Source organism: Trachypithecus francoisi, unplaced genomic scaffold (genome assembly GCF_009764315.1).
Source record: "Trachypithecus francoisi isolate TF-2019V2 unplaced genomic scaffold, Tfra_2.0 Lachesis_group5, whole genome shotgun sequence".
Lineage (NCBI taxonomy): Eukaryota > Metazoa > Chordata > Mammalia > Primates > Cercopithecidae > Trachypithecus > Trachypithecus francoisi.
The window spans coordinates 55437951-55456421 of NW_022681470.1; the positions used below are offsets into that span (position 1 = coordinate 55437951).

Below are 18471 nucleotides of genomic sequence, written 5' to 3' on the forward strand. Positions count from 1 at the left end.
TCCACTTACCGTTCAAGGAACAACTGAATTCCACTTCCAGCATGAAACTCCCTCATTCTCACAGCTCCCATTAATTACTCTAGTGTTCAAATTACTATGATAGAATCAACCTAATGACTGATGATCAAATGGATTCTGCATGTAACATTCAAAACAGTAGCTAATACTGATCGATGTTCAAAGTTTGGAGATTACATATCAGAAAAGGTTTTCCAAGAAAGAATCACTCTGAAACATGCAACTCAAGACTTATAGTATACACTGGGGGCTGTGTTTTCTCAGAAAAAAAAAAAGAGATCATCTTTGCAAATGAGTCTGAACTCATTAAATATTTTATGTACCAAATTAATGATATAAAACCATAATTTTTCAATGTTTAATTTTACCAATGATAATTGAATTTGTTCAATACACTGGCTGATAATTATAGGTACTTTTGAGTATCAAGGATGTAATTATTTTTCAAGCACTCAATAGTTTGAAGTCCACTTGGAACAATATGATGTAGAGACCAAATTAGATATGTGATAGTACTGACTTTTAATGACTTACTAAATTTTTTCACGTTTTTCCTCAGCAAAAAAATGCCTCAATCTGGATAAACACCTGACAACATATGATTTGCAAAATTTGAAACCTTATACAAAATATAATTTATCATTACATGCCTACATCATTGCAAAAGTGCAACGTAATGGAACTGCTGCAACATGTAATTTCACAACTAAAAGTGCACGTAAGTTATATGCTTTAATGCTTCTTTCCATAAATGGTAAAAAGCAAGGTATTGAGAGGTGACAACGTGCTAGCAGCCCTCCCTCTCGGCACATCCTCTGCCTTGACATCCACTCTAGCAGTGCTGCAGGAGTCCTTCAGCCCACCACAGCACTGTGGGAGCCCCTCTCTGGGCTGGCCGAGGCCAGAGCCAGCTCCCTCTGCTTGCGGGGAGGTGTGGAAGGAGAGGTGCCCGTGGGAATGGGGGCTGTGCAAGTCGCTCACAGGCCAGCAGCTCACAGGCCAGCATGAGCTTTGGGTGGGCGCGGGCTCCACGGCCCCACACTTGGAGCAGCCAGCTGGCACGGCTAGCCCAGGGCAGTGAGGCGTTTAGCACCCGGACCAGCAGCTGTGGAGGTTGCACCGGGTCCCCCAGCACTGCTGCCCCGCATTCACGTGCTCCAATTATGGCAGGGCCTCAGCCGGTCCCCGTGGGGCAGGGCTAGGGACCCGCAGCCTACCATGCCCTAGCCTCCCCCTACCGCCGTGGGCTCCTGCACTGCCTGAGCCTCCCCTAGGAGCCACAAGCACTGTTCCCTGCACCGTGGTGCTGGGTCCCATCTACTGCCCAAGAGCTGAGGAGTGCTGGCACACTGCGTGGGACTGGCGGGCAGCTCTCCCTGCTGCCCTGGTGTGGAATCCACTGGGCGAAGCCAGCTGGACTCCTGGGTCTACTGCCACTTGGAAAACCTTTATGTCTAGCTAAGGGATTGTAAATACACCAATCAGCACCCTGTGTCTAGCTCAAGGTTTGTAAAATAGACCAATAAGCTCTCCTTAACATGGACCAATCAGCATGATGTGGGTGGTGACAGATAAGGGAATAAACGCAGGCTGCCCGAGCCAGTCAGCGGCAACCTGCTCTGGTCTCTTTCCACACTGTAGAAGCTTTGTTATTTGGCTCTTTGCAATAAATCTTGCTGCGGCTCACTCTGTGGGTCCGTACCATCTTTATGAGCTGTAACACTTACTGGGAAGATCTGCAACTTCACTGCTGAGGCCAGTACGAACCCACCAGAAGGAAGAAACTCAGAACACTCCGAACATCAGAAGGAACAAACTCCAGACACACCGTCTTTAAGAACTGTAATACCGTGAGGGTCCGTAGCTTCATTCTTGAAGTCAGCCAGACCAAGAAACCACCAATTCCGGACACAGTATGAACTTCCTAGCCTACAAGATTTCTATCTTTATTCTAGCAAAAACATTTACCTGGCACATTTGTTAACATCTAGGGCTTATAAACTTGTAAACTCAAAAAATTAAACAACTGTTATCCTGGATTCTGTCTCTTCTTCAGCTGTAGTCATAGAATTTTAAGAACAAAGCATAAAAGCATCTTCACTGGCATCAGTTTGTAAAATTTCAAGCAGTTAAGTACCTAAGCAACTTAGATTAAAACATTCACTGTTTGCTGTTGGCTTTACTATCTGGAAATATTAATTGTAATCAGAAACCTAGCAGTGTCTCATAAAGCATTAGCCTACTGACCTCTGTTCACCTGATAAAACATTTCATAATATGTAATATTTTATTAGCATTTTCTTCTCTTCGTTACCCTCAACTACTTACTATTTTATTTTATGTCACGTTATCCATTTAAGATTTCCTTTCAATGGCGTTTGGCTCTTGCCACTAGTATAATCTCTCCATAGTTTCTAGGCCCGAAGCTAGATCTGCTAACCTCCATCAAGGACAGGGAAGAAGAAATGCCCTGTTTTAAGGCAGCATCTATAGCTCCAGAGACCCTAACGAGCCCTATATTTGTGAAGAAATGTTGTGCTATTTGGGGCTGAATGTAAAACACTTTTAAGGTCATTTAAGTTTTGATTTGAAAGTTCAGGTCCTGGAGCTCTATGCGTTTGTTGTTTTCTTGAGTTTCTATATCACAGAAAATGCAGACAATTTGTTTCTATTCCTGAAGAACCCATCTAGGTGTTTACCAGGATAACATTAACACTGCAGGAAAGGAGTATCTGGATTGTATAACAGGCCTTGGAGGTTTCCCAATCAACAACATTTTTCCTCTCCTCTCACAAAACTCCCTCTCTTCCCCACTCCCCTCCGTTTTTCTCTATTCTCTAATTCTACACACTCTCCTTCAGGGATTGCAATAACTCTCATGGCTTCATGTACAACCTATGTGCTAATAATTACCGAATAAATAAGTGATTTATTTTTCAGGGTTTTGATATTGCTTTTTAATTTATGTACTATCATAACTTCCTCATTTATAACCCCCAAGCTAACACTTAAAATACTTTATACTGTATCCAAGTATTGTCAAGTAATTTACATATGCATCTATTAAATTATTAATAACAAATCTTTCTTCATTTTGATAGCTCCAAGCCAGGTCCAGAACATGGTTGTCTCCACGACATCAGATAACAGTATGCGCGTCAAGTGTGAGGCTCCCGAGGACATTAATGGCCCCGATGGACGTTACCATCTGGAAGTCGAAGCTGGAAATACTCTAGTTAGAAATGTGTCACAATCTAAGTGCGATTTCCCTGTAAACAATCTTCAATATTCAACATACTACAATTTTAAGGTAAAAGTATTCTCTCTACATTACTATAGTACCAACATACATGATAATGATTGATTCATAGTACTTAAATAACTTTACGACCGCTGTTCACATGAGATTGAGAAGCTCTGATGTGTAATGGAATCGTACTTAAAAAGTCTCAACTATTTGACTCTAAAATTTTTATTCCTATAACTAAAGTCAGTGGTGTAAAGCAAATGTTTCATTGGAATATTTTAGAACTTCAATACGACTTAATTATAGTTAAATTATTGCTTCTGTGTTGAGAAGCACAATACTTTATACACAACAGATTATTAGTTTACCAAATCTACCTTATCTTTACTTTGGCTTTCTGTCATTATTAATGTGGAATTTTTCACTTGCAAAATTTCACAGGTACCTTGAGATTAGAAAATATTTGAAATAAATCCTAGAAAATACTAGTGAGCTTACAGAATTTAAAATACTCATTATCTCACTGTCTACTGATCATATTTTGTACATATATTTTCATAATATACACATTTATATGCATTTAACACATGTATTATCAATATTCTGAATACAGTTTGGTAAACTGTATTTTTAATACATCACTATATCATGCACACCTATGTTAAATATTTAACTACTATGTAGTTTTTAATGACTGTATAATATTCTATGTATGGCTTCATCATATTCTATTAACTATAACTATGTTGGTCTCTAATATAAACAACATTCAGATAACTCACTTATTGGTAAAGCAAAATTTTTGAATATGTCTTTAATAATTTGTTTCATAAATTCCTAATAATGCATTTATTGGATTAAAAGGAATATATATGCATTTTGAGTTTTTTTGGACATGTAACTTTTTTTTTCTATAAAATTTACCAAATTGCCCTTGTGTATCAGTGCGTGAAATGACTGCTTCTTGAGAGGCTCACCAACACTGAACATGCCTTTCTTTTTCTTTATTTGGAGGTTGAAATATGGTATGAAATATATTTGGAGGTTGAAATATGATAAAAAAACTTTATTTTAATGAAATTTCTTTACTTATTGTTGTGTTATTCTTTACCTCTTTTATCCACTTTTCTCTGGAGAAATGCCTTGAATATTAATGATAGTAAACTCTTTGTCACGTGCATAATAAATGTTGTTATGGGTTTATAATTTGCCTTTTAATTTTCTTCACAGCACTTTAAGTCTTACATAATTCCCCTTTTTATTTTTAAACAAATGTATCTGTCATTTTTATTCCTGTTAAATAGAAATTTCCATAGTTAACTTTTTAATATGATGTTGACAAACGACTCCATATTCTTTTTTTGTTTTGTTTTGTTGTTGTTTTTTGTTTTGAGACGGAGTCTTGCTCTGTTGCCCAGGCTGGAGTGTGGTGTCGCAATGCCAGTTCACTGCAACCTCCGCCTCCCAGGTTCAAGTGATTCTCCTGCCTCAGCCTCCCAAGTACCTGGGATTACAAGCACCTGCCACCACACCTGGCAAATTTTTGTATTTTTAGTAGAGATGGAGTTTCACCATGTTGACCTGGCTGGTCTGGAACTCCTGACCTCAAGTAATCCACCTGCCTCGGCCTCCCAAATTGTTGGGATTACAGGCGTGAGCCACCGTGCCCAGCCCATATTCTTTATCACTTAAAGAAGTGTTTTTATATTTATAAACTTTTTGATTTTGTTTTTGAACTGGAAATATAGGTTAGATTTTATCGATTTTTATGGCATTATGATAGATGATGCCATAGTTGTGATGGCCTGGTGTGATTTGTTTATATGATGCAAAACTATTGTCACATTCTAAGAGAAAAACCCCTGCTCTGTCATTGTGTGCTACTCTCTCAGAGTATTATTGAAATCAACAGTCTATTATTTTATTGTCTTTATTAGTAGATATTCAAAAAGGAGATCATTCAGTGAGTAGAGATGTTGTTGACATAGGCGTTGGATGACATCATTCTTATTAAATTTGGTATAAAGGTTACACTGATCTGATAAACACATTGCTTATATGTTCCTGTTTTTCTATATCATATAACTTTTTAAAAATTTTTATTATTATTTTTTCGAGACAGAGTCTCACTTTGTCACCCAGGCTGGTGTGTAGTGGCTTGATCTCAGCTCACTGCAACCTCCGTCTCCCAGGTTCAAGCGATTCTCCTGCCTCAGCCTCCCAAGTAGCTGGGATTACAGGCATGCGCCACCATACTCGGCTAATTTTTGTATTTTTAGTAGAGATGGGGGTTCACCATGTTGGCCAGGCTGACCTGGAACTCCTGATCTCAAGTGATCTGCCCACCTTACCTCCCAAAGTGCTGGGATTACAGGCATGAGCCACTGTGCCAAGCCTATATTATATAACTTTACATAGTATAGGAGTGATTTGTTCCTGAAAAATTTGTTTTCATTACTTTCATGCAGAGAAATTCTTTAAGACTCATTTATATTTTCTTTCAACAGGATTAGTCTTTTCAGATATTTTAATCTTTTAGAGTGAGTGTGCCATATATACTTTTTTCAAAGAACAGTCAATGTAAAAGAAATATTTTGTTATAGTCACCTCATCACATATTATACTTCATTTCCCACTGCTTCCCCAGTGTCCATTAAGCTCCAGGTGCACTGGTTTCTCTGTAGTTTCTAAGAGGCACCTAGGTGTTACTCTCTTTAGCCACCTCACTCCACGCTCTTCCCACTTCCTAGAATATGCCTCTCCCACTCTTCAAATCATATAAGTTACTCTGGAAAAATATAGGTTTACATCATATTGAAATAGAACCTTAACATTCAAACTAGGAGATAATTACTCAGTTTCGAATTCTCTTCCCCGACTCTTCAAAAGACTGTCTTTTGTTTTCTTCATTATACTTGCCATATCTTCTTTTTATGCTTATTTCTGTCTCCGCTATCATGCTTTGTGTTTACACCTTCATGAGAGAGCAGTCATTTCAGTTTTTTCACCATTGTGATCTCTGGTTAATAAATTAATGAAGTCGATTATTATTATTACTTTTCTTTTCCATAGATTTATTTTGATGTTCTTCAGGTGACTTTCAGATTAAAACTGTTTTCATCCTTGTAGGTTTTTTTTTCATTTTTATAAGCTAAAAGAAGAAAAAAGGCTATGGATTATACTTTGATTGACTCTATCCCATGTCTATATTGTTTATCACTAATTTCTGAAGGCCTTCACATGAAATGTAATCAATGATTCTTAAAGTAAAACATTTTGATTATTGATGATTTCTAATTAGCCTGTAGTTATAACTTGGAAGAGTTTTTAATATATCCATTATTTAAGAGAGATTTTCTACATTTCTGGTGCTTTAATTTCTTATTGCTATTAATTATTAATTTATAAAAGTTAATTGGCTTTTACAATTTCTGCTTTTTTGGATTTGTAGAATAATTTTTACAGCTCAGTGTATAATATTTATGAACATTCTGTGAATATTGGGTAAATTTTATGTTCTCCATAGGATAAAAGCTTAGATATACATTTGTCAGATTTATTATATATATTATTCTCTTTGAATGATATTATTCAAATATATTTTACTTAAATTTTTTGGTCAAAGATTTTACTTCTCTTTGGCTCCTTTCAGTTTCCCTGTATGTGTAAATTGTTTTCACTTTATTTGCATTACTTTTTATGAGACACAGGTGTTTATGATCCTTATGCCTATATAGTAAACTTTTTAAGGGCAATTTAAAAAAGTAGGCCGGGCGCGGTGGCTCAAGCCTGTAATCCCAGCACTTTGGGAGGCCGAGACGGGCGGATCACGAGGTCAGGAGATCGAGACCATCCTGGCTAACACAGTGAAACCCCGTCTCTACTAAAAATACAAAAACTAGCCGGGCGAGGTGGCGGGCGCCTGTAGTCCCAGCTACTCGGGAGGCTGAGGCAGGAGAATGACGTAAACCCGGGAGGCGGAGCTTGCAGTGAGCTGAGATCCGGCCACTGCACTCCAGTCCGGGCGACAGAGCGAGACTCCGCTTCAAAAAAAAAAAAAAAAGTATGTGCATTTTATGCATAATTCTAGTAAACAGCATATGGTTGAATTTCCTTTTTAAATGAAATATTAGCCTATTAATAGGGAATTTTAACTTTTAATTATGAACATTTTGATGTATTGGATTTTATTTCTTCATCCAGTTTCATTTTTAAAATAACTATTTAATAGTTGTTTAATAACTATTAATATTATTATTGCTAAGTGAGATAAGATATCTTTTTGTCTTTCAAATATATTTGACAACATACCGACATAACCTTGAAGTTTAACTTTAAAGCAAATCAGCATACTTTTAATGTAAATACACAGCATAGTATGAAAAATAATATGTATGTTTTACATTGTGATATAATGTAGAAATAATTAGAAAACTAATTATTTTATTTTTTGTTACTGAAATTCAGGCCTATTATCACAATGGATACTATTTTGGAGAACCAGTTATTTTACGTAAACGAACATCTTGTAAGTTATCACTGGGCTATTTATTATATATATTAAGATATATATAAATGCTTATAATGCTATATTATTTTACACTTATAATCACATTTGATTTTTAAATGCTTAAATTATGTCTTTTCCATAAATATGATATTTTTAATTGTCAATAAAACCATATATATAGGTTAAATATATTAAAATACAATATCTTAAATTCAAGTTAGGAGATTCAATTATTAAAGGATTGTTGAATTCATAAGAGGATTTATATACCAAAACTATTAAATTATGATTATGTTTATGAAATATCGTTATGTTAGTAACATATTTTGCATACTATTTTAGATTATCTGTTTATTTTATTGTCTCTTAAGCATATGCTTAGCAGAAGTGGGCCTTTGATATGAGTCTGTCTTGATTTACCTAGTGGAAGCTATGATAAGCACTCCCTAATAACGATATAGTTATGTAAATGTTTATCATTGATATTTAAAATATTTTAATCAAAGTAAAGATGTACATGAAAAAATTACTTATGATTAAATTTCATTACAATAATGAAAATAACAGCTTCATGTTACATTCCCCAACCACGATTCTGTTTGCCAGGCAACCACTTTTAACCATTTCTACTTTTGGGTCTCCTTATGGTTTCCTTCATATTTATAAATATATACACACACACACACACACATATATACACACACATATGTACACATATATACATATATACACACATATACATATATACACATATACACATATATACATATATATATATAAAAAAGCAATATTGTATACTGCTCTTTCTAGAGTTACTAACGTTATCAATTGATCTGAGCCTATAGAGGAAGGAGACCTAGTATGCTATTTTGGGCTTTTTCTACCGGTTAACATTGCAAATAGAATTATTTAAACTGTATGTACTTTGTTGTCAGCAACTTCTAGGTCTTTCTATCTTTGCCACTTCTAGGTCTTCCTCTCTTACATACATATGCATGTGCACAGTCACTGATATGAATGCAAAGTCAAAAGAGAAAATATAAAAACAGCTTATTTTCCAAACTGCTTTACTAAGCCCTCTGTAAAGTTTTAATTCTTTCTGCTCAGATTTATGAAACAAAACCTCTTTGTGTTAAATGTCAAAATAATCCAGCAAGATAGCTTTGATTTTATTTCCACATTACCTTTTTCTTTTATAATATCTTTATAATAAAAATGACTTCATGGAATCTTTCCTATTAAATTGTAAATAATTTATAGCAGTCATAGACTCAGCTGAACATCTTACACTTACATCTTAATAGGCCAGATCTGAAACTATTTCACTTGGAAAGACAGAACAGAAAGCATAGCATGCTAGCAAGGGAGCCTGGCAGTAGGAATCCTTGCAGCAGGAATCCTTGCCGCAGTGCACGCAGTAATCCAGCTACTTTTTTTATGATACTCTTAAAGACAACTGAGATATGGGAGAATGAGACCACATGTGTAGGTGTAGGAGCTGCATTCCTAAAGGAATCGTATTTCTTACACTATTTCCATGGGCATAGCTTCCAGACATGCCAACGGGGGAGGGTGTGCTCAGTTATGAGCGAGCACTGCACTCAGGGAAACACAAAGCTAGTACTTCCCATGAGGACAATAGAGTTTATATATAGCACTCCCTGTTCAGGTGTAGTTTAGCAATCAAGGGTCATTTTGCCATTAGCAATGTTGTCTGGTAACCAGCTAATATTCCACTTTTATCAGATTTCCAGGTCAATGGAACCAAAAAATTAGCCCACATCCTTTTTCCACAAAGGAGACAACACTGTATTCACTCTCCGCTCACAATATCATTACCCTAAGAGATAAATAATATAGTTACCTTAAAATAGTGATATCTATTCCAGGAAAGGACTTGGGTTGTGAATCGCTAGGGTACAGCTACTAGAGATGTGTTGTTGGGTTTCCCCAGCGTAACATTCCACCACCCGTATTTTGATGTCATTGTCAATTGAACTCCTGGGAACCCTTTGTCCTTCTTCTGATCTGGACTCTCACACGCCATCTTAAAATATTCCTCCATCAGTTTTCTGGTTTAGATTTGCTGTGTCACACATTTTTTTTTCCTTCTGATTTCACTAACATATATACTCTAGTATAAGAAAAAAGTATTCCAATTCTTCCATACATAAAAATGTCTTTATTCTACTCTAGCACTTGTTCAGTGTATCGAGTAGATATAAAATTCTGAGCTAAAAGTTTTAGAATTTAAAAATTATTTCTGTCTTATTTTCCTGAATCCAATTTTACTTTCTAATTTCATCCTGATTCTCTCTCTCTCTCTCTCTCTCTCTGTGTATATATACACACACACACACATGTATACACACACACACACACATATATATATATATATTTATTTTGGTCTGTTTCCAAGTTTCCCTCCCCTGGAAATATTAGGTTTGTCTGTTTATTCTTGGTCTTACCTGAATTTTTTGTTTGTTTGTTTTGCTTTGTTTTGTTTTTGTTTTTAGAGGGAGTTTCACTCTGCTCTTGTTGCCCAGGCTGGAGTGCAGTGGCACAATCTCGGCTCCCTGCAACCTCTGCCTCCTGGTTCAAGTGATGCTCCTGCTTCAGCTTTCCAAGTAGCTGGGATTACAGGCGTTCACCACCATGCCTGGCTAATTTTTGTATTTTCAGTAGAGATGGGATTTCACCATGTTGGTCAGGCTAGTCTTGAACTCTTGATCTCAAATGATCCTCCTGCCTTGGCCTCCCAAAGTGCTGGGAGTGCAGGTGTGAATCCGGCCCTGAATCTTTTTCATCCATTTTCCTGGATACTATTGACCTTTGTAACCTGAAGATTTATGCATCTGATAATTCTTTGCTGCATTTTCTTCCCGTATCTTTTGTCAAGTCTATTAGTCATATAACTCATAAGTCGACTTTTTATATTGGCATTCCCCTTTGGTGTTGATGGTTTCCTTAAGAGCTTAGTTCTTATTGGTAGTCTAGTCATAGTCACAGTGAGACAAAAGGAAAGGTTGATTAGATGTTCTGTGGTCCTTAGAAGATCTTGGTGACTGAGGAGATTTCCTATGATATTGTTGATTTGTTTTTTTCTGATATCATTCATTATCACCAACAATCAATTAATCTCCAGAAATTAGTCTCCAGAATCACCCTACTCCTTGTCATACGGTAAAGTATGAAAAAGTGGTTCTTCTCACAGTAGGACGGGAAGATACATGTCCAACTATTGCATATGTGGACAATTACATTGTCCTCCTAATTTTAGTCCTGCACCTCATCCCTTTCTCTGTACTGGGCCTGACTTTATTCTGAGTCTCTCACTGTTTTCATTTAATTTTCCTTCTGTCTTCTCCTCCCTGGTAGTATTTTTTCAAGAAGATATTTGTTGTTGTTGTTGTAAATAGACATTTGACTTCCATGTTCTGACTCATGTTTCACATTTACTGCATATGTCACTTTCAAACCTGAGACTCAGGCATTCTGAGCAAATGGAATCTGTTCCTTTGATTTAGGCTGTGGCCTCCTTTCCTTTGTTTTCTACCTTCTACAACTTGTTGAAATTGCTCTACCTCTAATTTCCCTTCTCTCATTTTCTCTGTCATTATAGATCTACGACATTTTCAGTTCTTTAATATTAGCAGAGTTCCTGGAAAGAAGGGGGAAACACATGTGTGCTTAGAATGCAAGCTTTATCTGGAGACTTGGCTATTTTATTATTAAGTTTATCGAGAAAAGTCTTATGCTGCTTAATATTTTTTATAATCTAATTTAATTAATTATTATGGATTGGAATGCTAACTTATAGTCATTTGCAGTTTCTTGCAAAATCTCACTTCAGAGTATTCTAGAGGTTAGATGTTGCCTCTGATGAGGTTTTTATTCACAAAATCTGGAAACAATCATGCTGATTGATATACGTATACTAGTAATCACTGGTATGGATTGACAATTTCAGTGAAAAGAATTTGAGATAGAGATAAGACAAGGAACACTATGGGTCATTTTAGGAGCCTATTGCAATAAGAACTTCTTGCCTAAAAATGTTCACTGCCATCCACCTATATATTCACGTTCATCTATCCATCCATCTTTATATTTGCCGGCAGTATAAATACCCCTTTAAGAGAGATAAAATTATTTCTATTTTGTATATGAGGAAACTCAAGTTTGGATAATTTAATCTATTTGCTATATGAGCCAAAGAAATGACAGAGCCTGAATTCAAGCTCAGGTCTTACAGTCTCTATCTGAAATTACTTTCAATATTCCTATTTGTATGAGTTCCCAGTTACAGAAATTTTGATCATGAGATGAACTGTTTCTGGAAGCTGTTTGCTTGATAGAGTCATTTCCATCTTTCCAGTTGTGGAAAAACTGTCTCATGCTCAAGGCCTCCACTCACCACACATAAAATACGTCCCCTCTACTTCCTTATCACCCTACTTATTTTTTTCAGACTATATGAAAAAATGCATAATTATTTCATTTGTTCACTTGCCTTTCTTTTTTCTTTTCTTTTTTGACAGAATCTTGCTCTGTTGTCCAGGTTGGAGTGCAGTGGTGCAATCTTGGCTCACTGCAACCTCTGCCTCCTGGGTTCAAGTAATTCTCATGTCTTAGCCTCCCAAGTAGTTGGCATTACAGACACACACCATGCCCAGCTAATTTTTTTGTATATTTAGTAGAGATGAGGTTTCACCATGTTGGCCAGGCTGCTCTCAAACTCCTGGCCTCGAGTGATCCACCCACCTCAGCCTCCCAAAGTGCTGGGGTTACAGGGGTAAACCACTGTGCCTGTCTGTTCAGTTACCTTTCTAGTGTCTGTTTCCCCCAAAGAGAATGCAAATTTCCTGAAAACTACTATTTTTTTCTGCCTTATATTTTGTAGCATTTCCATGGACTATCTTCCTTTTTATCTTCACAGCCCTTCTTATCTTCTAACCTACTTGACCATTTACTGATTTCTTCTGTTTATTATTAGTTATCTATTTTTCTTCACTAGAGAGTAAGTTCCGTGAGAACAGGACTCTTGTTTTTCTCCTTGTAGATATCCTAAGTACCCAGAGCTGAGTTTGGCAGACAACCAAAAGCCAAAAATATTTTTATGAATAGTGAAGAATCAGTGCTTACTATGTCCCAGCCACCGTGCTATGTGTTTACTGTGAATCAACATCTTTAGTCACATTTTGGGATTTTGGGAAAGGAGGGACAAAGATAATAAGGAATCTGGCCAAGTTTCCAACTAAGAAGTGGTAGAGCTAGGATTGGAAGCTAAGCAGTCTGGCTCTGGAGCTGAGGCTCTTAAGTCACCGCATTATTTTGCTGCATTTTCACTACGTAATAAAAGGTGAATATACTGGAGATATTTCCAATACACCCTCTCTTCTATGCCCTTTCCTTAGAAAAAGCCAGGATTTCACATTAAACTTAGTGAATATTTAAGTCAGGGTAAGTCTTATCCTAACTACAGAATGAAACCATTTTTGTCTCTTGAATTGATTTTACAACTCAATGAACAGGTAAGAGGGTTTATCTTTGTGAAGTAGAAGTCTGTCTCATCCCCTTAAGAGACTACCTTCTTCTGCATACAAAGTTAAACTATATGAGTTTGTCTCCAAAAATTATAATAACTGGATTACCTCCTTGATCCCTTCAAAATGAAGTGTCTTAAAAAAAGAGAATTAAATTTAAATATGTCTTATAAAAGAACTTTATTTAATCAAGAGAAAGAGAATTGTTCTTCTGTTCTTATTCTCCTTAAATATAAAATGTTTTTATTGGTTCTGAACAATATGGCCAAAATCACAGAATTAGAACTTTTTGTATTTGACCTTATTCTAAAATGTTTATTTTTTTAAAAACCTCACAATAAATGGAAAAATATTAAAATGTAAATACTTTGGAGGTGATTATTCCACCAGTCTAGCAAGTTGTTTGACAATGGTTCTCTGAATGTATTATTTTTCATTTCTAGATAATACTAAGGCACTGATAGCATTTCTGGCATTTCTGATTATTGTGACATCAATAGCCCTACTTGTTGTTCTCTATAAAATCTATGATCTACGTAAGAAAAGATCCTGGTAAGAGTTGATTATGAATTTTCAAATAGTAATGGTAGTAGTAATGGTGCAAATGCATATCCATATGGCAGTGAGGGAACCAGTTAAATGAAATATGTGAACTTGAGAGAAGACAGCATAAAGCCCACTTCATGACAGAACTTTTAATCAAAAACTTTTAGTATGGTTTTATTGGTTTGAATTAATATTATTTTCTTAATTTACTAATAATGTTGTGGACTTGTTTAATAATAACCAGTGAAAAGAATGTGTGTGTGTTTTAGTACAAAGTGGGTCAGAGGGATCTAGGAGTGACAAAAGCAAAAGGAAGGAGGGAGATGTCTGGGGAAGTTAATGTGTTTCGTTGGCCAGAAACAACCACATCTTATGAAAAACAGAAGATTTAAAATAAAATCATTTGGCTACTTATGTGCGTTTAGCAGACAAGTCTTGGTTGTTTCTTTTCCTCCCTCACCCTCCTCTCTCCTCTCTGACTCTCCTCTCTCCCATCCTTCTGTCCTCCCTCTGCTCCAGGCTCTTCCTGCCTTCCCTCTTTTCCTCTTCTCCCTTCCTCTCTTCTCTTTTTCTTCTCCCTGACTTCCTTCCTTTCCCTTCAATATATTCATTAAATGTAAGTTGAATACCAACTGAATTCTATGCTTCTTGAGAATATAGAAACTTATTTTTCCTATTTTCACAGCAATTTGGATGAACAACAGGAGCTTGTTGAAAGGGGTAAGTATGCATATTTTTTGCTGATGAATATTCCTTCCCCTGCATTTGAATCCATTCATTTTATTTCATTTATTTATTTATATTTATTTTAAGACAGAGTCTCATTCTGTCGCCCAGGCTGAAGTGTGGTGGTGTAATCTCTGCTTACTGCAGCCTCCGCCTCCAGGTTCAAGCAATTCTCTTGTGCCTCAGCTGCCCAAGTATCTGGGATTACAGACACAAACCACCAGGCCCAGCTACTTTTTGTATTTTTAGTAGAGATGGGATATCACTATGTTGCCCAGGCTGTTTTCGAACTCCTAGCCTCAAATAATCCACTCACCTTGGCCTCCCAAAGTGCTGGGATTACAGGCATGAACCACTGCGCCCAGTCCTATTCATTTTAAATAAGAACTGGGCATTTTTAATTTAACTTAGACTTCTGTTGATACAGTGATAAAACTTAAATTCCTTTACTCACTCAGCACCTGTGAAGTTCCCAGTGTACGCCAAGCATTGTGCCAGGTACTGAGAGTACTGCAGTGACAGGCACAGACTCTGCCCTTAAAGGGTTTGTAATCTAATAGAGGAAAGCAGATATATCAACAAATACGACGGTAATTTGATACATGCCCTAGTAGTTGAATGTGTATGATTCTATAGATATATAGAAGATAGAAAACTGTGTGCGAGGGCAGAAATCTGGTTTGTTAAGGTTGTGGGGAACCAATGGACCAACAAATTAGGGAGTGGTGGAGGGAAGAGTGGATGGAAGTCGCAGAGACGGGGAGATGGTACATCTCCTCAAGTCCCTGCCGGGGTGGAATGGTGGCTGCTCCCACTAAAGACACATTTATGAACAGGACAAAGAACAACAATTTTACTTAGGAGAAGAAAACAAATTTGTTTATCTTTTTTTCAACATTTATATTATTTAATTTTTTTAAAATGTGATTTTTAATCCAATAAAAGGGGACAAAGTTGAACCTTTACAGAAATTGAACCTTTGTTTACAATAAAGAAATTTACTTGCTTTCTCATGCTTAAGACAGGAATAATTTCAGAACTCCTCTGTGTTAATCTGTGTTAGAAGTGTTTCCCTCTGGTAATAGCAGGTACCAGGTCTCTATGCAGAAACTTTAGGGTTGAATCTTTTGTGCTCCTTAAAAGGCTTTATTTTTCTTTGCAGAGTATAACACTATCTGACCTCTTATTATGTATTTATTCATTCGGTTGTTGATTATCCTCCCCTAACTAGAATGTAAGCTTTGTGAAAGCATGGAGGCTTTTTTTCTTATTCACTGCTTTATGCCCAGTACCAACGTGAGTACCTAGGATTTGATAAATATTAGTGAATAAATAACACTGAGATAGGGTATCCTGAGGATTCATTTTCATAAGCTGAGGGAGGAATGAAGAGCACAATCAGTAATAAACACCTGAGTAGAAAAGGAAAATCCATCTCAAGGAGTTAAGGTGGACTTGGAAAGTGTCAATGAAATATTTTATCTCAAAACTGATACTGATTGCACCTTGGAATGCAGTAGAATTTACTCATTCAGACCCCATGAAACCCTGAATGTGGCCCTCAGTTCAGAATGAATGAACAGCAGGCATTCCCAACAACCTAAAGAAACAATTGCATATAGCCAGTTTGATAGCTGTAATTGGATAGAAAGTTTCCGTGGGCAGTAAGATAAATGGGTTGCCCTCATGGATACCTTCTTTCTTTATATGATAAATGGGTAAAATTAATATGATTATTGAAAGAAATACTATCAGTAGTACATGGAAGAGTAGGAGAAACATACTTTTTACATATGTGACAGATTAAATTCTCTTACCTTTCTAAAGCATTTGGTTTTCAAGTTCCATATGCAATTATAGCTTTTTATAGTTAGTACAGTTTTTTACTATTTAGTAAGTTATTTCACAAACATAGTATATAATGTGTTTCATATACTTGAAGCAAAACGAATGAACACAACTGTTTCACTGTTTAGTGTAAACAGATGATCAAATTAAGCTAAGTCATGGGTATAAGGGTATTAATCATATTGTCTTATTTCATTTGCATGTTTACAGCATTTCACAAGTTGAAAATGAAAACAATACAAAGAAAAATAATAATTGTATTATAAATAAATAAGTATGGTAATTGCTACAAAATGCATATTATCAAACAAATGTGAATGTCCTTATAATGGTGATGTTTAGTCTGGGATCCCTTCTCTAAGCATAGAAAATGGGGAAGAACATTCTGGTAGAGGGAACAACATAAAGCCCGGAAGAGATCTGAAGTACAAGATTGAGCAGTCATTGATTTGTAGGTAAATGTTTGTATGTGAGTGAGATTTCTCAGATGAAATGTGTACGAGGAGGAAAGAAGCTAAAGGATTGAGTACATGGTGTAAATTTAATGAAACGTGTATGCCCACCTGAAAGACATGTATAACTAGTACTGAATCTTTAATATATTTCCAGATGATGAAAAACAGCTGATGAATGTGGAGCCAATCCATGCAGATATTTTGTTGGAAACTTATAAGAGGAAGATTGCTGATGAAGGAAGACTTTTTCTGGCTGAATTTCAGGTGTGTGTTGCTTTTGTTATATGATGATAAATTCAAAATCAAGACAATTCCATTTTAAATGTATTTATAGTGCAATTTGCCTTCATAATTTATCCCACTTGATATTGCAACATAAGCAAAATAGATATTATTAGATATCTATGAACCAGAAGAGAGAATCATAGAGGTTGATGAGATTATAGTGAGGAGCTAGTAAATATTTCAATATAATGCTTTATTGTATTATGAAGTTGTGTCGCAAAATGTATTTGGCTGATTTTGTAGTTGTACTCTAAGTACTCATTCAAGTATCTGTTTTTAAATGAATTTGATAGTGACACAACGACTAATCCTAAATTTGTCCCTACTCAAGAGATTTGTTCTGAAAGTTGTCAATCATTATTTTTTTAAAAAGTGATTTTATTGTTACATAATTCCTGATCTTAATTTCAATTACTCTAAGCAAATTTTTTTAGCAATATGAGGAAAATATTTTACAGGATATCTCATTTGTTCAAAACGATCATTTTTCCTGAATCTTCTGTGATCTAAGAAATCATTGTTTCTTTCAGAGCATCCCACGGGTGTTCAGCAAGTTTCCTATAAAGGAAGCTCGAAAGTCCTTTAACCAGAATAAAAACCGTTATGTTGACATTCTTCCTTGTGAGTACTTACTCAGTATTGAATTCCCATATATTTAGGCCACTTGATTATTCATTATTTCACTTGTTTATTTTTCTTCTCCTTAAACAGATGATTATAACCGTGTTGAACTCTCTGAGATAAATGGAGATGCAGGGTCAAACTACATAAATGCCAGCTATATTGATGTGAGTAAAAATTTGCATTTTTCTTATTCCTGTATATTTCATTCAGCTCCTTCTTTGTCTTGGCAAAATTTTAGAAATATTATTAAAAATATTTTGAAGTGAGCCCATATGTCACTGATATAAACAGGAAATTATTAATATTTGCAAGGATAGTTATTTATTATGTGACTATTGGTATTGGGTTTAACATAGAATTTTCCTCTACAAACAAAATTATATTAAGAATTAATTTAATTATACTCTGGTAAGCCTCTTACGTGCTAGATATTGGACTAAATAATCTATGCATGTATTTCTCAAAAGAAGCCCACATTTGCCTCAGCCATATGCCGTATAAGTGAGGACTGGGAGGCTCAGTTTAGTTAATTACCTTGTCCTTGTTCACACAACTGGTAAATATTTGAGTTGAAATTCAACCAGAGTCTTGACTGACTCCAAAATGTTATCCTTTAATTTAATCACACTAAATTTCAGCACACATTCCTCATCAACACCGACCATC

At 35.8% G+C, this 18471-nt stretch overlaps 1 protein-coding gene across 6 annotated transcripts in view; it reads left to right on the forward strand.

Annotated features, from left to right (window-relative positions):
• Positions 1-18471, forward strand: part of PTPRC (protein tyrosine phosphatase receptor type C) — a 122689-nt gene that overhangs the window by 80258 nt on the left and 23960 nt on the right. For all 6 annotated transcript variants that reach the window (XM_033200500.1, XM_033200501.1, XM_033200496.1 and 3 more), the window contains 8 exons: positions 578-736; positions 3120-3328; positions 7733-7793; positions 13765-13873; positions 14553-14587; positions 17051-17160; positions 17712-17802; positions 17893-17969. In XM_033200500.1, the coding sequence (XP_033056391.1) occupies positions 578-736; positions 3120-3328; positions 7733-7793; positions 13765-13873; positions 14553-14587; positions 17051-17160; positions 17712-17802; positions 17893-17969 (851 nt within the window). The remainder of the gene's footprint in view (positions 1-577; positions 737-3119; positions 3329-7732; positions 7794-13764; positions 13874-14552; positions 14588-17050; positions 17161-17711; positions 17803-17892; positions 17970-18471) is intronic.